General features: G+C 30.5%; 1 protein-coding gene across 4 annotated transcripts in view; it reads right to left on the minus strand.

Moving 5' to 3' along the window:
• Window positions 1-5,477, minus strand: part of LOC118194443 (tRNA pseudouridine synthase-like 1) — a 115,278-nt gene extending 109,801 nt beyond the window's left edge. For 2 of the 4 annotated variants that reach the window (XM_085819817.1, XM_085819818.1), the window contains exons 1-2: window positions 5,300-5,477; window positions 5,075-5,129 (exon numbers count right to left, since the gene is read on the minus strand). In XM_085819817.1, coding sequence (XP_085675943.1) covers window positions 5,075-5,129; window positions 5,300-5,346 — 102 coding nt within the window. In that variant the 5' untranslated portion in view covers window positions 5,347-5,477. The remainder of the gene's footprint in view (window positions 1-5,074; window positions 5,130-5,299) is intronic. The other 2 variants (XM_085819820.1, XM_085819819.1) reach the window with 2 other exon arrangements.
• Window positions 5,478-23,875: the final 18,398 nt, after the last annotated feature.

A 23,875-nucleotide genomic window follows, 5' to 3' on the forward strand; every position in this document is an offset into this window, starting at 1 on the left:
GAAGCACAAACCAACTTTGCAGGTTTTGAACACAAAACTTGTTTTGTGTGGCTTCTGTTCCATGCAACAATATGTTTAGAATTCCAATTAAAAATTTGAGGTTGCGTAGAGGGGCCTGGGTGAGATGGATTATCAACCTTCTCATCAAATAAATGAGTTTCATCTGACATATCATCATCGGATTACACAAGTGGTTCAGGAGCGTATATCTCAGTATCGCTGCTGTCTCTATGCTCTGATTCAGAATCAGAGGGTAATTCATGAAGCACTTTTAGAGCTTCGAAAAGAGTTAGACCTCTCCGTGCCATTTATGGAAAATTAATAATAAAAAATAACTACAATTAATATTAACAATAAAGAAAAATAAGTTATGAGTTATACATACACAAAAAATATCTACACAATTATTGAAAATAAACAGGAATGAACTAAAAAGCGACAGCAAAAGATTCGCGCAGCTCCCTAAGTAAAGATGACTCAAGCTACTGATAAAATTAATGCCTGAAAACTACTCACAAAAATTTCAATATAATCCCTATATTAGGGCTTCTATAATGCCTATATTAGGGCTTTCTTAGCACAAACCACACCTCACCCCTCAAGATTGCTTTGTTTGAAATTCATTCCCCCAAAACAACGGAAATAGAAAACATATACAACAGATGTCTTCTCCTAAAACACATGTTCTTATGCGTAATAGGATGAGATCGCTAAAGGCGCAGTGTGCCCGCTAATGGAACACTCTGTTTTATTCAATGATTCAGCGCATACTTTTTGTAAGAAAAATATAAAAAATATATAACATATTTTAGAGTACAGCCATCAAAATTATACAGAAATTGTTTTTCAAACAAATTTTTTTCTATCACAAAAAAATTTAGAAAATAAGTGGATTTTATTAACACATCATAAATGAAAATTCTGGGTCTCCTTGTGACATGCTGCCATCTACTATTTAAAAAGAGAAGTTCAAAGTATATTATAAAGGCATTTTTATCCATTTACGGTTGAATTTAACTGTTTCAGAAGCGATTCAACATGGGTGTTCCTTGCAGTGGAACACTGAGCAACAAATGGTTAAACTTCTATCAAAATGATTGGCGACATCTTCACAACCATTCATTGAAATTTCACAATCAGATCAGATATTTTACTTTTATTTTTCGATTTATTTTAAAAGTCTAAGAAATATGCGAGCTTCTATGACCGAAATGCAGTCCTCCCCCACCCCACCCCCAAAAAATCTTATATAACATTAAATTTAGGCTTTTGATATTCAAGTTAGGTACAAATAAGATGACTGTTTTCATGATTTTCGAGTGAATATTTTTCCTACTGATTTGCCTTTTCTAAGTAAATTCCAGATTTATATGCTCAAATATTATACAAAATTGCTAAAGGAAACAATTGCACTTAAAATTAAAGCAATCGCCACTGCGTTTCCACCGGAAATAAAAACCAACTTCGAAGTAGATGCATTTATTGATTTTATCCTTTAAAGCTTAAGAAATTCCAGCTGCATGACAATTATGTATATAATTATATAATTATGCATGACAATACATAATTGTCATGCATCTGGAATTTCTTAAGCTATTTGTCATGATTAAGCAGTTTTGTTAGATAAAATTTATAGCATAAGTGTAATTCGGCTAGTAGATTGTTGGAAGAAGTGTTCAGTAGATAAAAAGAAAAGAAACATGTCTTTACTTCGTGAAGACAAAATGGCGGCGGGAAAAAAAAAATAGAGGGAAATAGAGGGTTGCTGTAGGAGAGTTGGTCGCCATATTTTCACCAAAAAATCGCCAAGTTACCATAATCTAAAGATCAACCATCGGTTTTTCCGGATTATAAATCATCAGTTTAAATCTGGCAAGATGGCATGCAGAAATTATGAACTTAAAAATATGAAACCGTAATTTATGAAATAAAGAGCAATTATGATCTAAAGGGTATCAAAATTTATGAAAAAAAAGCTTAATATTTATTTGTTTACTTTATTAAACATTTCTTTCAACGCATGCATGCGTAAAGCATACGTTACACATAGTCGAAATTAGAAAATTCCAACCAGAAAACTATTTGATGTGTATTTGTAATGAAACCGTAATTTATGAAATAAAGAGCAATTATGATCTAAAGGGTATCAAAATTTACAAAAAAAAGCTTAATATTTATTTGTTTACTTTATTAAACATTTCTTTCAACGCATTCATGCGTAAAGCATACATTACACATAGTCGAAATTAGAAAATAGCATATTTTATGTATTATATATTGTAATATTTATAATTACGAGGAATTTGATTTAAATCATATCAAAGACGGAGTACATCGAGATGAAATACTACATTTAGTAAGGAATTATAAACCGAATAAAATAAAAACATGTGCCATGAAGATAAGGATAGTGCTGACAGATCAACTTGCAGTTCATTGCGTGCAGAAATTATAAACTTAAAAATATGAAACCGTAATTTATGAAATAAAGAGCAATTATGATCTAAAGGGTATCAAAATTTACAAAAAAAAGCTTAATATTTATTTGTTTACTTTATTAAACATTTCTTTCAACGCATGCATGCGTAAAGCATACATTACACATAGTCGAAACTAGAAAATTGCAACCAGAAAACTATTTGATGTGTATTTGTAATGAAACCGTAATTTATGAAATAAAGAGCAATTATGATCTAAAGGGTATCAAAATTTACAAAAAAAAGCTTAATATTTATTTGTTTACTTTATTAAACATTTCTTTCAACGCATGCATGCGTAAAGCATACATTACACATAGTCGAAACTAGAAAATTGCAACCAGAAAACTATTTGATGTGTATTTGTAATGAAACCGTAATTTATGAAATAAAGAGCAATTATGATCTAAAGGGTATCAAAATTTACAAAAAAAAGCTTAATATTTATTTGTTTACTTTATTAAACATTTCTTTCAATGCATTCATGCGTAAAGCATACATTACACATAGTCGAAATTAGAAAATTGCATATTTTATGTATTATATATTGTAATATTTGTAATGATGAGGAATTTGATTTAAATCATATCAAAGACAGAGTACATCGAGATGAAATACTACATTTAGTAATGAATTATAAACCAAATAAAATAAAAAACATGTGTCACGAAGATAAGAATAGTGCTGACAGATCAACTTGCAGTTCCCCCTCCCCGCAGAGCACCGTGGAAATGATAAATGTTACTGACTCTAACTCCCATGTCTTTGGGCCCAGGCTTGAAACTTAGCGAAGGCATGGATGTTTGTAAATGTGTGTACCACATAGAGGGATTTAAAATATTGGTGAGCCAAAAATCCTCTCAAGTGGGCTGTGGCGAAAAAAGTTTGAGACTCTTGGATCCATCTCCCTGGGTATTCTCCATCAAAACTGAGGCAGAGCTATACAGTTAGAATGAATTATACCTGTACAGTCAATGGTAAAATTTTTTTTCCGTCTTTCCTATTTCTTCCTGCATTTTATTATGATTCAACAACTCGGCAACTATTCTTCCACGAAATTTTCCACTTCAATCAATCAATTCTTGGGCAGTTTGTGTAGTTTGCACCTCACTAATTTTTTAATTATAGTTCTTAATGAATAATAATTATAACTATTACTGATGGCATATGTTATTTATTTGCAGTTCATAAATAAGAAAGAAACATATTAAATAAGATTTAACTCTGTGTAAATTTATTTTGATGTAAAAAAAAAAAAAACATATTAACTCTCTGAGCGGCACAGGTTTTTGGATCTGTCATGAAGACCTGTATTCAAAGATACTTTATTAGCTAAATTTGTATATTTACTTACTTTAGGCTCTATTTTCATAAACTTACATTTATTAAGATGATATTTATATTATTAAAGAAAGTAAGAAAGCAAAATATCATAAATTATAAGCTAACATATAATAAATGACAAAAAATCTCATGACCAGATAAAGCCGGCCATAACGCTCAAAGGGTTAAATAACATTTAACTCTGGGTAAATATATTTTGATATAAAAGAAAAAACAGAATAAACTTAAGAGTACCCCTTGTATTATCGTGTAGTTGTTGTTTCATCTACAACCAAGTTGTTGTTTCATTATAACTCAGTGAATATTCAACCTGAGTAGTTGAATGTTACGGAAACCCTATTATGATGAAATCGGTTGCATGATTCCAGTAAATTTTGAATTGTGGGATGTTTTGTAAGGGCTTGTGCTGTGCGTTGGTTAGGAAGTACACAGCTTCTTTTGTTGTTTAGACGGTAGAATGGCTGAACGTAGTAAGTTTAATTTAAAGTTTCTGTATGATTTGGAATGAAAGGGGAAAAGAGCATTAATTGACTGGTGTGTAAATGAAAGTTTACTTTCTGGATAGTCTGGAACTACGGAGGATACTTTAGACTCTTATTTTCGTGAATTTATGTGGTGACGCCAATATACGGATTAGAGTTTAGATAATTTAAGGAAGTTTTTGGATGCTGTTAAGAAATTTTGTGTGCCACAGACTGAAGACGAAGAAATCTCTAAATAAGGCAAGTGGATATTTGCTTTGTGTAATGCTTAGATGCATAAGAGGTTTTTCCTTTTATATGTTATTTTATTGTTTGGTTTAAAATATAGTTTATTGAGATTATGTATTTTTTGTTTGCCTCTACTGTAGAACTGGGTGCTCTGCAAGTTTGTGCAATTCTCTGATGTTTTCTAAGTGAAAATAGGTCGACATGTACATGGATAAAGCCAAGGGAGTGCGCAATGCCTTGTTTGTGCAATTCTGTGATGTTTTTTTTTAGTGAATATAGGTCAATGTGTACATGGATACCGAGTTTGGGCAATTCTTCGATTTGTTATTTTGTCTCTGTGTGGCGGCGCTTTTTGGCGCTAAAATCGCCAAAATAACAAGTCAAAGAATGGCACAAACTCGATATCCATGTACCGCCAAAGATCGCCAATTTTCGTCAAGGGATACCAGTAAATATACATTTACCGAAAAAACAATTTGAGCTTCATTTAAAGTATTTTAAAATGTATATTAATACTAATGACATGAACGCAATAAACAGTACCTCCACTACACCTTGAATTGTTTCATTTGGAAACTCCGGTTGTTTCGAGGATCCCCTACAAAATATATTTTAAACGCATAATTTTTATTAGCTGCTTGACTTTTACGCAAAGGATATATGTGATACAAAGCAAATAATAAGGTAAAATTTGATGAAACATTTGGTGAAACCTAACGGTTTCATTTGGTAAACAAAAACATAAACAATAATACATAAATAATATACCTATACTTAGTACCAATATAACTAATACGAAAAAGATACCGAACCATCCTCAAATATAAAGACAATATATCCCATACATATACCGCCGTCAAATAATTTTATCACAGTAACTACATATGTATTTAAGACACAACACACCGAGACTTTTAAATAATGACACTTGGTGCACACTAGTACTCCACATTTTTGCCCGAAGATGGAAAATTAATAAACTCACTTAACGCACAATAAGACGGTAGCATATGTCAGACTACGGTATAAAACAAGGTTTATGGAAGAGAAAAACCTTGAGCATGATATATATTCTATAAAGTTTAGACCACAATAGTACGTACATTAATTATGACAGTACTATTCTATAACAGGATCGGATCAAGGCCAACTAGATATCTACAGGCCTGCTCCACCGATTTGTGACGTCACAATCGAAGGCGATCGTTCCTCGGTAGACGTAAGGCTACTATAAAGGGGAGCTGAATCATCATCCATTTTGAAGCTAACTTGTTGGTATTCGCTATTGGATTTGCACTGATTTGTTGACATATTTGTGGATCGATTCCGACCTAATTTTCAGAAATATGGGTGGTTGTGCTGCACCAAATTGTTGGAATCAGTCTAAAAATAACTTTAGGATGTTTCGTTTCCCTAGAAATGAACAAAGACGAAGAAAATGGATAGTTAATTCTCGTCGAGATCAATGGATCCCGGGCCCAGGAGCGTATCTTTGTGAGGTAAGTTCAGCTTCGTATTTTTCCATAGAATGTTAGAAAAATTACTCTTCTTGGTACTTTAAAATATGTATTTTCATTTAACTGTCACTTATTGACGATCAACTGATTTTATAAGTACAAAATCAACTGCGGAATGTGTATGTGTTTGTGCAGTAAAATATCGTTGTTTCTTTTGTTATCGTGAAAAGTTTATACCGTTTGTAAAATTTGTATCATACATTTCATGTAAACTTTGTGCTCAGTTAGAAATCTGATGTGCCTTTTTCTTTTCTTTAATTTTACTGTACGATTGGTGATTTAAAGTAGCATTCTATGTTTTGATTCTGATGTATTGTCGCCAAATCGGATATTTGGCGCCAATGTTAAAAACTGGATGGTATGATCCAAATAATAAATGATTTTGTTTTTTCTTTATAGTAAGATAAATATATTCTGTATTTTTAGACATTTTTAAGAAGTTAAATATTAATTTAAATATTCGATGAATCGTTTTGATCCCATTATTATCCTTTATTGTAGTAGTAAATCTTAATGTATTTTTAACTATAGGTCCTTTATTTTTAGTGTGTGAGCAGGAAATATGTTTTAAGTAGTTTTACAAACATGATTAATTTTTAAAAATTTTGTTCTATTTTCATAAAAAAAAATTAAATTTATCAGAAAATTACATTCTTAAATTAATATAATATATGTAACTGTAATTAAATACTAGTGCTTTTGATTTTAATGTTAAATTTCATCCATGCTTTTGTTAAATATACAGGTACATTTTGAAGAAAATCAATTTGAATGCTCTAGGCAAGATGGGCATAAAAAACTCAAGCCCAATGCTGTGCCAACTCTTTTCAATGTGCCTAATCCCCCCACAACTGTTGACCCCCACAGCATCTAAAAGGCATTGGTTTACCAAAGCACCGTTCAGTTACATCCAATTTTTGTAATGTATGTGTTTTTTATTTTTATGGTTTTCATAAAAAAATATGTTTTTATTACAAATGGACTAAATTGCTTTATAAAAGAATCAATATATTGAAATTAAGGCATTATGTGATAAAGCTGTAATTACAGTCCCTAAGATTAGATTAAAAAATTAAAATTTTGCTGTTGTTATATATATAATTAAGTATGTACTTCATTATTATAATCATATATTGAAAATTAGGCATAAAACCTCAGTTTGATGTAGTTTTTCAAGGACAGTCATACATGGGTCTGGTTTCTTCAAATTTGCTCCTAAAAGAAAGAAACCTGTATCTGATTGCCTTCAAAGTCAAAAGAGTTTAAATCAAAATTTATATTAAACTAAAGTTGCTTTTTTGCTTAATTTTAAATTCCAGATAAATAGAGAGAAATATGTATAAGTAAAAGAAATAATATTGAAATTAATAACTTTAATCTTGAGTAATACAATAATATAGTTATAATACATTGATTTAAATGTATATTTTAATGTCTTAAATGTCTTGTCTGAATGTTGTTATTTTTTGTTTAAAAATTTACAAAACTTATTAGGATTATTTATATTATTTATTATTAAAATTACATTAAGTATATTTTATTTATCAGCATTTTCAGGTATCCTTACTTATATATGTTTCATAATTTTTGCATCTTCAGGGTGGCTTGCTGCACAGTTTACCTTTATCAACTGAAGCAATTTCTGTTGCTGAACCATCTGTTGTAAGTCTTCATTTGAACAGTTATTAAATATTTAGTATTATAAACTTTTTCTAAAAAGTATTAACACTGTTTCTAAAATTTAAAAATATGTTAACGTAATATTTACTTATGTTTAAGAAGTATGAATGCTATGAACAGTCCAATGTATTTATGCTTTTTTATAAGTTGAAAGTTACTTTTAAAATGGTAATGATTATTTGTATTTATTTTTATCCGATCAGAGTTTATAATTTCTTTCACTTCCACATATTTCATATATTATAATTTCTTTTAGATTCATTTGCCACAACCTTTAGCTTCATATTTTGGAGAAATAAATTTTGCTGCTGAAGTATTTGATGTAAATTGCCATTTTGCACTTCTAAAAAATTTTAATAGTTTTTTAACATCTATTCGTAAACTGTACTATGTTTTTTTAAATGTTTCCATCTTCATAATCATGCACTTTGTTTCATTTCACCAGTGGTTGCAAATGTGTACATTACAGTACATATCAGGTGTGTTTGCGGGGATGTTTCCATAACCGGCACTTGGCGAAATTGCGGATTTGTTTTCATTTGAGCAGCTATTAAATGTCATATGTTTTACATATGTTGATGAATTTTTACACGATTTCTGAAATATGAAATTGTTTGTCTTATGGTTCCTAAACAGCTGTACTATATCTGGCTGTTGTGCTATGGAATTATTTTTGAATTTTGAGTGTTAACAATTTATTAGCTATTTATGAATTATAAAATGTTATGTAAAATAATTATTTCTTAAAATGAATGTAGTTTATATTATCTGTATTTCTAAATTTCTTATGTATATATTTCAGGTTTGTTTGCAAGAACAAGCTTCAACTTCATCTTGTGATAAAATGCCATCTATTTGTGAAGGATCTCATGTAAGTAGATAATTAGTGTATTATTAAATTGCTTGCTTATACAAAACGTTTCTATAAACTTTTTTTTTGGGGGGGGGAAAGGAATGTAATTAATTTCATCAGTATTTACAAATTCTTTGTGTACATTTTAGGTTTGTTTGCAAGAACAGCCTTTAGCCTCATTTTGCAATGAAATACCATCTATTTGTGAAGGCTCTGATGTAAGTTGATAACTAATGTATAATTAAATTGCTTCCTTATATACATTTAAAATGTTCTATAAAGTAATTTTTTGGTAAAAGGAATGTAATTAATTTCATCAATAGTTGCAAAAAAAACAACCTTTAGTCTCATTTTGCAACCAAATTGTAATTAATTTTAATTAATTTCATCAGCATTTGTGAAGGCTGTGATATAAATTGATAATTTGTGTTATTAAATTGCTCATGATTATGGAGATAATTGATCCCTTGAAAAGCTGGAAATAAATTTTAAAAATCTATTTTTAAGTGAAATAAATTTTAAATATTAGAAAATAAAATAAAAATAATCTAGAAAATGCTGAAAACAATAGAGTCAAATTTAAAAACTCACCACAGTATAGGGAAAGAAACCTGGAAGTTTCATTTTTATTTTGTGGATTTATTATCTGTTTAAGTTTGGCATTTAATCCAAAGGGGCTTTGTCCCTGAAGGACTATTGTTTTCGTTTTGCATTGAAACACTATAAACGGCTGCATCACTTTTCAAATTGTTGCCACCAAACACCATCATCGTGTACCATATTTAAAGAAATTATATAGTGAAGAATCTGCATAAATGCATGTATGTTTTTCGCATTCTGATAAAACAACGGTACCTAGAGCCATCAAATTTTGAATGACTTAATTCTACTGTGAATATGGACATCTGGAAGCCCGAATTTGAAATTCGGAATTTGTTTTAATATAGATTTTATATGTTGTAAAACTTTAACGAATTTTTGATTAACAAACTTGAGGATTTCAAAGCGAGCAATGGCAATGTTTTACAGAAAAGACACTTTTATCTCCAGCGCGTGAGACAATGAATCGGGAATTCTGAAGATATGCTCATTTTAAAATTATCTTGCAATATTGCTGTTGAACTGAATTTTATAGTTTAAGTGCGAAAAACTTGATATTTAATAAATAAAGGTAAAGCACAAAATGTTAAAAAAAGCCCCTTTGGGTGTAATTTAAAATCTGAAACCTTTCAGATCTTTTTTGTTTGTTGTGTTCCCCCCCCTTATATATGATTTATATATGATTATTCATATAGATTTTTTCTTTATTCCAGGATGTTCTTTTAAGGACTTTTATAAAACAGCAGACTGAATTGATCTAGCTTCTGCAATGCCAGAACAAAATATTACTGAAAGAACTTACAGCAACCAAAAAAAAATGAAATTAATGTTTTAAAAAAATGGCATAGCACTGAAATTCAACTTCATGACCTTCAAGTACAGCATGAGGAATTGCTGAAAGGAGTGAAAACATTTCATTCAGATGAACAAATAGCAATATTGAAAATTCCTCGTACAAGCATTGCAAAATGGTCTAACGAGGGAATAATAAAAGGCCTCAAAGTTAGATTTGCCTTGGGCAAGCATGGTTATAATTACTTGCACAGAATAGGTTTTCCTGTGCCTTCATACAGCACTTTAAATAAAAGACTTCAAGGTCTTGAAATGAATTTTGGAGTCATCAGTGACATGATTGAACTTTTGAAAATTAAAGGAGAAAAAATGAATGCTAGTGATAAAGACTGTATTTTATCATTGGATGAAATGGAGATTTCTGGCAATCCTGATTTTGATATTTCAAAACGTAAATTTATTGGTAAATGTACATTAGGAAATCAAAAGGGTGCAGGAAATCACTATTCAGTTATTTTACTAAGAGGTCTGAAGCTGAAATGGAAGCAAGTGGTTGCCCATGAGATAACTGGACAGGTAACAGGATGCCAGCTGAAACAACTTGTTGTCAATGTTATCGAAGCTGTCATTTCTGTTGGATTTAATGTTGTTGGTATTGTTAGCGATATGGCAGTAGTAAATAGAAGCCTGTGGAATTCTTTGGGAATATCTGTTTCTCGAAACCAAAGAAATAATTTCACTACTGAAATTAAGGGCAAAATTATTTATGTATTTGCAGATGTGCCACATCTTTTAAAAAATCTCTGGTCTGCAACTCTTAATCATAGTATAAAACTGCCCAGTTATGTTTGCAGTAAAGAAAATTTCATTACTTTGCATGTATCTGCAGGATTTATTAAAAGATATCTGGTTTACTGAAACAAACCAAAATTATGGTTTGAGAACTATGCATCATCTCAGTAAAGAAGACTTCTTCCCCTCACATTTTGATAAAATGAATGTTGCTTCTGCTGTGAGGTTTTTTTTTTTTAATTAAAACAGCTGTGGGATTGGAGAAGGCAGTAGCTTTAAAAGAGATAAGCCCTAATGCTCTTACAACAGTATGGTGGATAAGATTTATATGTCAGTGGTTTCAAATGCTATCCTCTAGATGTAGAAAGAACTCAATTTCTGTGACAAATAAAAGCAAAAAAATTGAGTTACTTTTTGAATTTATTAATGTTATACAGCTTATAGAAATTGGTAAAGGGTGGAAACCATTACATACTGGTTTGATTCTCTCTACTTTATCAGCCATACAGTTAGCAGAGGCCTGTTTTCTGAATGATTTTCAGTTTATTTTGACCAGCAGATTGACACAAGATGTTCTAGAAAATGTATTTTCTCAGATACGCAGAAAAGCTGGTTTGAGGCCAAGTGCTTTGCAAGCTGTGAAAGCATTAAAGCTTATCTGTTTATCTCAGTTTATATCTCACATTAAGAACTCCAGTTATGCTACTGATTCAGATATTTATTTATTAAACTATGCGAAAGATGAATTTGAATTTCCGAAGGAGAAAAAAGCTTTAGAGCCTGTTACCATACCAGAAGTTTCTGACGTATCTCTACAGAATCTCACCCTTAGTGAGGAAAATAGCGTCTGTTATATTGCAGGAGCTGCAATAAATTCTGTTTTGAAAAATGCTTGTAATTCATGCTCACAGTTTCTCTTAGTTTGTGAGCAAAATACTCCTTCCATTGATGAAAATAAGCAGTACATAATTAATTTTGCAAATTTAGGTGGGCTTAAATGTCCTTCTCCAGAAATTTTTAAATTGTGCCTTCTGTGTGAAAAAATAATTCAAAATTTTCGAAACGAAATAATACATGGAAATGTAATTATGGATGTGGAATTTGTTAATATGATTTGTAAGAAAGCAGGCGAGGTAAATATTCCCTCCTGTTGCAATATCAAAATAAAGATAATAAAATATTATTTGACTGCCCGTGGAATTGGTCTCAAGAAGCTTCTTCAAAATAAAAGGCAGCAGCGGCAAAGTTTTGCATCTCCTGCTTTTAAAAGGAAGAAAGTAAATTAGAATCTAATCAAGAGTTTAAGAAGTTTTTGCTGTTCAGTTCTGTCTGTAAAAAAGTAGAGTAGTTGTCACTGAAAAATTGCTGCTTGTCTCTTCGAATAATAACTAGGCCCACCAACAGCTGAATGGTTAAAGTTACTTAATGCTGGGAGTTCCATCTTCTGTTCTATTTCCGAACAGGCTGGCTGCATGGTTGGTTTTTTTGTGGGTTTTCCCCGTGTGTAATGTGAGTACAAGCCAGTTCTCCTTACAAAGTCCTCTACAATAGAAGATCTCATAGTCAGCTAAATCGGATTTACTTTTGTGTGACCTTAAATGAGGCATCAATTGTGAATCTGTTTTGGCATGTTATTAGGAATTTTGAATGAAACAATTATTGCTGTTGTGAAAGAATGAACAACTGATGTTTACCTTACTAATCAATGTCTTATAGTATTGTAATGGCTTGCAGGATTTTTTATAATGTGATGTTGCATATGTTTTACTCTTCTTTGTTACCAAATAAATAGAGTATGTTCCTAATTCGACATTTCTTCTTTTGTACCAGGGTTATGTAATATGATGTGATAATTTGGATTTGTTTATAGAATACATAACAGTATTTTTTGACATTCTAATAGAACCAGTGTATTTTATTTATTTACTTATTGCTTTAAAACAGATTTTGAATCAAGGCTTACTTCCCACCCCTTTGAGTATGCACATAAAACATGTTTAAGCTATATTTATAATATATCAATGAGATATATATAAATGAAATAAGTCTCTTAGGTTAGCTCCTTTAATGGAAAAAGAACAAAATAAAAATTATATACCTTGAAAACAAGAATACTATCTGAATAGTGTTGGCTAAGATTTATTCAGATGGTTTTTTGCATTTATTCAGACATCTCCGGATATAAATGACAATTAATTATATTATATTATCGGGTTGGAGGGAAAGTTCTGTTGTATTTTAAATAGGCAGGTGATTTTTCTTGTAAATAAAAAAGAACATCTGGCTAGTGAGTCAATCGGATTTTTTTTTTGTTTTTGTTTTTTTAGCTGCTGTATAATATAAAAGGTGCCCTTTTTTACCATTCATCATTTACTTGTAATATTTAAAGGGAAAAACATGTCGGCAGATAAAGTGCATTTATTACACTGCATTTTATATGAATTCCAAAAAGGCAGCAACGCATCTGTTGCATGTAAAAATTTATGTGCGGTATTTGGAAAAGATATTGTAAATGTTCGTACTTGTCAAAGATGGTTTAGCAAATTTCGTTCCGGGGACCTGAGCCTCAAAGAAAGTGTTCGATCTGGACGACCATCCAAGATTGATAATGATGTTTTGCGATCCATGTTGGAAAATAATCCACATTTAACAAGTCGAGAAATTGCAGAAGAGTTTGGCATTCATCATACAACTGTTGGAGATCACATTAAATCTCTTGGGTTTGTGTTAAAGCAAAGTGTTTGGGTTCCACATGAATTAATGGAAAAGAATTTGTCTGATCGTGTAAGAATATGTTCATCACATCTGATTAGACACAATGTGGAGCTGTTTTTGGACAGGCTGGTTACTGGAGATGAAAAGTGGATTCTTTACGAGAATATTAAAAGAAAAAAATCTTACTGCAAACCAGGAACATCATCAGCAACAGTTCCAAAACCAAGTATCCATCAACGAAAAGTACTGCTTTGTTTGTGGTGGGACAGGAAAGGTCCAGTGTATTACGAGTTGCTGAAACAGGGAAAAAACATCAACGCGGATCTGTACTGCAATCAGCTGGATAAATTGAATGCAGCTATCCAAGAAGAAAGGCCAGCATTAGCGTCCAGAAAAGGAATAGTGTTCCATCACGATAATGCTCGCCCGCATACTGCAGTGGTGACACTACAAAAACTGAATGCGTTAGGATGAGAAATCCTTAGTCACCCCCCGTATTCAACTGACATTGCACCCTCTGATTATTACCTGTTCAGATCTCTGCAAAATTATCTAACGGGAAAAAAATTCAAGTCTTTTGAAAGTGTTTCTAAGGCAGTTGCTGACTATTTTAACTCCATGGATGAGAACTTCTACAAAACAGGAATTTACAGGTTACCTGGAAGATGGCAACAGGTTGTAACAAATAACGGAGCATATATAATTGATTAATATTAAACACATATTTTTATAAATGAATTCAAATATTTTCTTTAAAATACGACAGAACCTTCCCTCCAACCCAATAGTTTTAAAAGTAAAACTAATATAATATCATTCTATATAAAGCTGTTTGATGTATAATGGAAAAAATTCAATTACTGCAGTATGTTTTAATAAAATTTGAATATAATAGACTGAATTGCACTACATTAGACAAAAAAGCAAAACATTTTTATTTATTTATCTTTATTTTCACTATATGTGTTTGTCATATGTTTGTTACTAGAGGACTTATTTTATAGATTTGAAGCTAAATAATATTTTTATGTTTTTACTTATGCAAATTAATTAATAAAAAGAACTGTGATTTAAGTATTGTCTTTGCTGTGATATAGATTGAATCTTATTATGTTATGGAATTATCATTTAAATATTCAGATACGTGTAATATTAAGAGCATATGTATGTAAGTATAATTTTTCCAAGTGTAATAAAAAGTAACTATCAACAACAAATAAACTTATAAGTAAATAGTATCTGTAAATTCTGTATGTAAAGGTATTATTTTTATTTTTATTTATTTGTGTGTGTATTATTTTAATATTGTTTTTAGCTAGGAATTTTTTACTCTATTAAATCTATGAATCCCACAGTCATCTGAGCATTGAAGTAATTTTTATAGCATTCTGCACTTCATTCTAAAAGCATTATAATTTAAAGGTGTATATCCTGAATCAGTATTTAAAATCATAAAGTGTTTAGCAGCTTTTTCTGGAAACACACACAAAATAACATTTTTAACAAATTTGCTACAGTAATAGACGTTTGATTCCATGTGAGCAAAATTCAAATAACATATTAAAAATAAAAAACAAGAATTAAAGATTAAATCTTGTCCTAAATTAATGGAGGTTGAGGGATTTCCCTCAACCATATTAAGAATGTGGTTGAGGGAAAGCTCTTGTCAAAAAATACATTTTGAGATGAATAACATTATGCGTGTATTTAAAAGAAAAAATTGAAAATTCAATAAAGGAATTCAAAAAGAAAGTATTTTTAACTAAAAATACAAATTTGAAATATGATATGTGAAAATGTTTTAGAAACTTTTAAAATAACTTGAATCATACGATAAATTTGGCAATTAAAAAAAAATACGAGAAAGAATCTGCACTTCAGACAAAAGAAGGGGAAAAAGCCACACATCTTTATAGGAGTGCAGAAAAAAGCTGAAATTTGGATTCTCTAGAATGTTAAATTTTAGCGGACAGCGCTAAAGAGCCAAAGTTGCCACTCCACACCTAAATTGCAACCCTAAAGCTTAGATTCAAAATGGCTGACGAGTCAGCCTGTATCTCTAGTAGCTCTAGGTAGACGCAGCCGACTGATTCATTTATGTAGTACGCAGCGTTTTATTTCAAACTCAAGTCAAGTTAAATTAATTTTTACAACTAATATTTCGAATTTTAGGAATAATAACGTACTATGTTACATCGTAATGATGGATATTTAAATACTAAATACCGTTCTACCGATTTATCAAACAGAAAATAAAAATAAGATTCGAGTGATATTGTAAATATAGCAGAGCTGATTTAAATAAACTGAAACATATCTGAACTTTTTATACAGAAATAAAATGGACACAAAATTATTTATAAAAATTATACGGTATGTTAATATCAATGAAAATATAACATATGTAATGAACTAAACATGAGATGTTTTCATTTTGTAATTAAAAGAAAAAATATGTTAAGGCTCTCAGATGATTTTATATTGCTTAAATTATGAAGACTGATTTATACTACTTGAATACTAAACAAACATATATAGTATTTCATAATAAAATTAATATCAATTCATTAATTCTAATATAATAAAATATTGCTTTATAATTATTTTTCGGTGCAATGATATTGAAGCAAAATGAACTCTCTTTTCTTCATTCCCATAAAGATTTTTCAAGATTCAATCTGAGATCCTAAGATGCTTTTTAATAACAAATACACATGTGGACATTAAGTGAAATACATAAATCTTATTAATACATTAATATATTAAAAGTATATCTGAAGTTTAGTCTACATATTGAAAAAAAGGTTCATTCTAAAGATGTTTTATAGCAAAAACATTACACAGAATATTCAAAAATATATTTCAAATTCTCTTAAAAAAAGCAAGATCATAACTATGCAATCAATCCCAATGAGCATCATATCATGCTCCAAAAAATTCGTATGAAAGAAAATCTGATTAAAAATACACTCTTACTACATCTCATTAAAAATCACAATATTAAGCAATGAAAAATCCTGAGAGTCAGTACGATAGTATAAGATACTGATTAGCCAGTTGAAATTATCATTTCACATCTGCAAAAAGTTGTCATTTGAATTTTTTAAAAATTAATAATGGAACATTATTATTGTAGACTCTGATGTGAGGTCCACAAAAATAAACTTCAAACTTGAATAAGTTTCTACGACTCACTGATATTACAATATATCATCTATATCATTCTATATGCCAACATGGATATAGTTTACAGATGCTTAGTATTCAATTAATTTAGACATTCTTCTTTTTCTTTTAAAAATATTTAAACTCTTTGTACACCACATACTACTACATTATTTTGTATTGCTTAAATTAATTAGATTGATTTATACTGCTTAAATATTAAAAAGATATGTGATATTTCATAACAAAATTCATAAACATATTAATTTTAATAAAATTTTGATTTACATTTATGATTTTACATGCAATCCTATTGAAGCAAAAGCCAATTTTTTTTCTTTCTCATAATGACGCTTCAACATTCAATCTAATATCTTAAGGTACTTTGGTACTTACGTATTATCGCAACCAGGTTGACGCTATTCCTAAGTTTTGACGCTATTTGTAAGTTTGAGTAAAAAAGTATGAATAGAAAGAAAATGTACATTTATTAATTACAGATAATTTTTAATACAGTTTTTTTATATTATTTTCTTTTAAAATATAAAATAGCAATTAAACCCTTCCGGTTTCGAATTTGAATAAATTGCAGAATTATTTTTTCGGCGGAAATCTTTTGGCTATTGCTTTTAACACTGATTAAAAACCGTATTCGCCATAACCATGTACACGTCGACTTATTTTTACTTAAAAAAACATCCCAGAACTGCACAAAAATGGCATTACGCACACTCTTCACTTTATCCATGTACACTGCTATTTTCTCATAAATTACAAAAATTTGCACGAAAATGCAGGAAAATTTTGTGAATCTCCACATGCTCTTTTTACAAAACTACGTATAACACGTAGGGTTGCCAAATTTCGCAATTTATGCGAATTTTGACCTGGTTGAGATAATACGTAAGTACCGGTACTTCTTAATTATAAACGTACAAGTGAACATTTTGGGAAATACAGTCAAAAGTCGTTAATTTGGACACCCATAATACAGAATGATCTATAATCCGGACCTCAAAGCTAAAAATTTTCTGCGCATGCGCCGCGTTGACACATGCGCATAGGCGTTTACGCGTGCGCGTAAGACCTTTTACCACTGTGCATATGCGTGTGCGCAAGCACAGAATACGTTTTTGCGTGCACGTTTTATGTATAACGGATGGCATAATCTAAAATTATCTAATTATCTATTTCAGTTAATGTTGATGATTGCGTTGTTCCTTAATCTTCGAATTGGATCCGGATTATTATTTTTTGCAGACTGTAAGAGCAATTTTATAAAAGTAAACTTCAACTTTCGATTATGTCAAATAGATTTTCCGATTCTGGAACTCCCAAAGGATTGTACAAAACGAAAGTATGTTTCGATGTCCATCAAACAAAAAGTGAAATTGCTGCAAAAAATGGATAAAGACATGAAGAATGTGACAGAGAGGTTAGTGAAAACGAAAAAATTTCGATTGACAAGTTAGTCGGTATTCTCGACACAACAATTAACGGGACTTGAACAGCGGAACTTTGTAACTGAACAAGAAATTGTGTCTGCTTATAGAATTAAAGAGAAAGTATTATCACATAAAACAAAGCAACTTAAAACAACTTACATTGAAAGAAATGTTTAATAAAGTAAACAAATAAATATAAAGCTTTTTTTTTTGTAAATTTTGATACCCTTTAGATTATAATTGTTCTTTATTTCATAAATTAAGGTTTCATATTTTTAATTTTAGAATTCCTGCATGCCATCTTTTGAGATTTAAACTGATGATCTATAATCCGGAAAAATCGATAATCCGGAATCGCCGAAGTCCCGACGAGTCCGGATTAACGACTTTTGACTGTATATGAGAAAAAAAGTTTTATTTTAAAGATGTTTTAAAGCATGAACATTATACGAAAAATTGGTTAATCTTTGGATTATGGTAACTTAGCGATTTTTTGGCGAAACTTTGGCGACCAACCTCGCTATCTGTAGCAATCCGTAGCAATCTTGCTTTTGAGCAAGAAGAAAGGAGGTGAGGACTTTGGCGGACGCCGTTTCCTCCAGTCCGTGAGGCGCGGTAAGTTAGAAGTTGGCGAGTCCAACCCCGCTACAGCAACCTACTAGTTTTGTTTTGGATGCCATTTTGTTTTCTCAAAGTAAAGGCATGTTTTTTTTTTTTTTTACTCAACATTTAATTATGCTTATATTAGAACTTTTATGGAACAAAAGTGCTTAATCATGACGAAGATTAGGTGCGAAATTGGGAGAAAGTGCAGAATCGCCCACTGCTTGCCGCGTTTTTAAGAATTGCACATGCTCGGTATCCATGTACACGTCGGCCTATTTTCACTTAAAAAAACATCCCAGAATTGCACAAAAATGGCATGGCGCACACTCTTGACTTTATCCACGTACACTGCTAAAGTCCTAGCTAGTAACCTTTATCGCCTTACGAAAATGTCGCCAAACTACCTGTTACCATATTCCAAAGATTAGCCGAGAAATCTTGTAGCATATCCAAAAATATATTATAAAATTCCCTGAAAATAAAGTGAGATCATAACTATGCAATCTACCCCAATGAGCACCATATCATGCTATAAAAAATTCTTATGAAAGAACATCTGATTAAATATACACTGTAAATTTATTTAATAATAGACAAATAGTAAAAGATGCATGCAGTATTAAGCAATGAAAATCCAGCAAATCATTACGTTATAAGATATTAATTATTAAGTTAAACATCATTAATTCACATCAACAAGAAGTTTGCCATTCAAATTTTTGAAATATGAATGCCAAAACAGGCTTATCATTGTAGCCCCTGATTTGAGGTCTACAAAAATAAACATGATTTAGCCAGTTGTTTTGGCTTACGGCAAAGGATTTCGATTAATGTGCCTTGAACTACTACTTTGTTTTGGTTTTTTACCCAATATATTAATGCTTGGCAGTCTGAATCTGATTTAAATCCAGGTGGTTGTTCCATGTAAATTGGTTTATTCAAGTATCCATTTAAATATGCAGTTTTTACATCAAAAATCTTATTTTGTAGTTTTTGTAAACATCGTAATTTTCTTATTGATGGATCTTTCAACTAATTTCCAGACTTCATGAGCCTCCATTGAACTTAGTTCTTCTATCATTTCATACATCATACTACATAATCTTTTTTCATTGTTCTCGCTCGTCTTTTCTTCTGCTTTAGTTTTGGTAAAAATTACTTTTAAATCATGATCTACAATTTGTTTATCTTAAAGCTTATCTAATTGAAGCCATATCTTTCTCTTTATTGGATATTTTATTTATTTTATACGTGGAAATGTTCATCTTTGGAAAGGGTATATACTTTTTCGCGATCAGGTAATTTCATATATCCATGGCTCAATTATGCACAGTTTGCAAATACTAATTATTTAACTTTAAAATTACGTAAAAAATTCACCTAAATTCCAGAATTATTTAATTTACTCATTTTTCTTTTTTGGTCATTGGTTTCCTTTTAATTGTTATTTTTAACCTTACAGTAATTATTCAGCAATATATTGGAAATGCATGTGGCACAACTTTTCAACAAATCATGCAATGATTTGCCACACTCACGATAAAATCTTCAATATCATTACAAGAAAAATGTTGTAAAATAAATGAACCTTTCTCAGAGGACTGCATTTTAAGCAAACTAATTAATTTTAGTTTTCTTTCCGACTCTATAATCTGCTGTAAGGATACATTATAATTACAGCCACTCATTTGTCGAAATTGACCGAAACGTCCCTCAAGGTTATCTGTCTGAAATTTTCCTAAAAGAATAAAAGGTAATTTAAATTCTTTTAACAAATACTTTGAAAGTTCATTCAATGTTGCTGTTGTATGGAGAAGAGCAACTTGGGTTTCTTTTGACAGTTTCCCAATTTGTGACTTTCAGAAGTTTTTTGTTGTTGGGCAAAAATCATTCAATGATATAAGCCACGAACAAAACTGTGATAAATATTCTAAGCTTTTATCTTCTGGTGTCCTTATAGGCTGCATAAATACATCTCGAAACTGTACGGCCTTTTTAGAGTGTTTAACATTCACAATTTTCCACCACTTTAAAATTATATCAATAAAATATTTAGTCCCTAAGACATCTTTTCCATACCCAGTTCTATTATTCTGTGATTCAATTTGCAGAGCAGCTAAAGTCTTTTCATCAAAAAGTTTAATAGCAGTACTTACATTCTGCTTCTCTATAGAAGACGGAAATAAAACTTTTCTTGATAAAGTTGGAGCCATTTTAATATTATCATTTTTTTCTATTTCATGCAATTTTTTTAAATGTAGAACACTGGAATTGTAAACAATATTTGAGTTTTCAAATGACGGTATAAAAAATGTTTGGTTTGAATCTTTCTGATTGAACCAGTTGTTTCGTATAGATTTCAATAAATGAACTGTATCAAATAATATAAATATAGGAAGATTATGCATGGTAGGGTTTATAAATGAGGATTTTAATGCACCACCACAAAGCATTTCGAACATATTTCTGTTAATTCTATTATTGTCTAATATTAGAGTTATAATTCGATAGCCACAAGACTGTACATGGTCAATTACTTGTTTTGTAAATATTAATAATTGATGTGATGATAAGTTTTTTACGGGAAACATTGCTACAATATCTCTGTTTTTTGATAATACATAAATGTTTGCAGAGTTGTGGCCTCCATCTGTGAATTATCCGAAAAACCTAAAACACGACCACTTTTATACGAAACTTGTGGTTTTATATATATCTCATCTAATAATAAATTGACAATTTTTTCAGAATCATTTAAAATTTCACATTTTTTTTTTTTTTCAAATACATCCAGTGACTTTTTTGCAATCCAGAATCTGCTCGGCCAATTTTCAGAGATAACTTCCTTAAGTATGACGGATGCGGCAATATAAAATACTTACTGTTACATATAATATTGTAGCTGTTTGGATTACAATAAAATATATAACAAGACCAGGCAAGGAATTCTGCACTATACGAAGGCTGTTTCATTTGCATTAATTGAATCTGTTCATACAAAAACTTAAATTTCTCAGAATGTGGGTTATTTTCTGTTTCTGCACATTTCAACAGTAGTTTTGATATTTTATGTAAATTTAAATTGCAGTCATCATGAATATCAGAAGCAGAAAAACCATCCAAATCGCTAATCATTGTCTCAAGTTTAGACCATTTATCACATAGCTTTTCTTCTCCAAATATCCATTTGAACTTTTCAATGGGAATTTCATTTTCATTGGAAAAAACTCTTACATTTAAATCTTCCAATATTTTTAAAGATACAAGCACTTTTGGACAGTTTAAAAATTCTAATTTCGATAGCCAAAAGATCTTACCTTTGGTAATGAATATCCATGAAGAAAGAAGATCTATTTTTTTTGCAAAACCATTTATTAGGTTTTCGAAATCGCTAATAATATCATTCTTTTCCAGTGTTCAAATTGTTTACCACAACGAATATCAATTTCTGCTTCTCTTTCTTCCGGTGTTTTTCCTTTTGTGGGAAGTTTCTTCGATAAATAAGATGGCTGTTTTTGAAAAATCGTTGGATAAGCATCTTTTTTTAAAGCTGGAATAGTTCTAGGAACTACTAATACCTTCCCATCATCACGAACAGCTTTATCTTCTCGAACGATAAATTCTTCTTTGAAATGCTTAATGCATACACTACTGTGTTTGCCAGCTACAAAATCTTTGCGATTAATATTTTTTATCCATTTCTGAGAGAGTACAGGATCCGAAGGAAATTTGAAAGTGGACACATGTTCAGTAGTGCTATCGTAATTTGATCGGCATTTAGGTACACTACACTTTCTTGGCATTCTAAAACACATTTTTTCTTATAAATTCGAATTCACAATATAATATTTTACTTTCCGGTAAAATACAAAATTTTTCAGAAGAAAAAACACATGTAAACAATTATCTCACTAGCACTAGTCCTACGGCGAAGCAAGCTCAACTTACAAAATTGAAAGCCTAAGATTATGACGTCAGAACATGTGATCATCAGCTTGGAGCAGGCCTGTAGATATCTAGTTGGCCTTGATCGGATCCAGAAATGTATGTATGTACCGGATGTGTTCATGTATGCATGTGAAGTTGAACCTCTACCTGATTATTATCTTTATTTTGATGTAATTTAGTAAATCGCGATTGGCAACAGTTGAGTTTTTACATCTACGTTTTCGAGACAAGCGATTGTTTTCGACAAGCGCCTGGCCCTAGAGCTACTAGAGATACTACCCTTTATAGTAGCCTTACCTGGCCCCAGCCACCACCCCTGTTCTCATTGGTTACCGTTTATGACGTCAGGCTGAAAAGATTCCATTATCTGTTTCGTTTGAGTTATGGCAAGGGAAACTTATAACTACTTTGGATTTGGTTCTCTCCTGTGTTAATGTGAATTTGCAATTAAAACGAACCTAACAGTATAAGAAAATATGTTGGCACTTTTTATATAAATTGTTTAATCATGTTAATGGAATAGATAAAACTTTATAATGCGTAAATATTGTTTGGCTAAGCAATCTGTATTCAATGCAATTCATAGCGCTATACTGATATTTAAGAAATGTATTGTATAATTTCATATAACAGGAGACCATTAAACAAGATTTGCTTCGTCAGCAATGTCGAGAAATAGCACTTAACTCTTACTGTGTAAATAACGTCTGCCGCAGCTTTCATGAATTAGAGGTTTATTTTGCAAAAAAGTGTTTTTAAAGGTGATATAAATGTAAAAGCTAGTTATTTCTTTATAAAAATGAACTGTTTGATAATTAAATAACCTTCCTTTCATTTATTGCTTGTTATATAGAGATTGTTTGGTATCAAAATTGTTCGTAGTCAGATTAATTTTTTACTTTCTAATCCTAGGCATTAATTTCACCTCATTTGTGGTTAAAAATAAGATAAAGTGATAAGATACTTTTAAATCGTAAAATACTTATAATATCGTTTATTTGACTTTGTCAATTGGAGTTATCATTCTGTTTTTTTATGTATTATTGTTTTGTTTCTTAACTTTTATATCTTATAAAATTGTTTATTGTCAATTGACTTCGATATTCGTCTAATGACCAAAATACTGCTAAACGGTTATCGACTGCACATCGAATTGCACCTTTTTTCTAAAATTATGTATATTAACAATATATTTATGAAGCTGCTTTTTATTTTTGTAATTTTTTCGCAA

The sequence above is a fragment of the Stegodyphus dumicola genome, chromosome 7 (assembly GCF_044657685.1).
Source record: "Stegodyphus dumicola isolate Sdum_Otavi_A_Nest chromosome 7, ASM4465768v1".
NCBI classification, from domain to species: Eukaryota; Metazoa; Arthropoda; class Arachnida; order Araneae; family Eresidae; genus Stegodyphus; species Stegodyphus dumicola.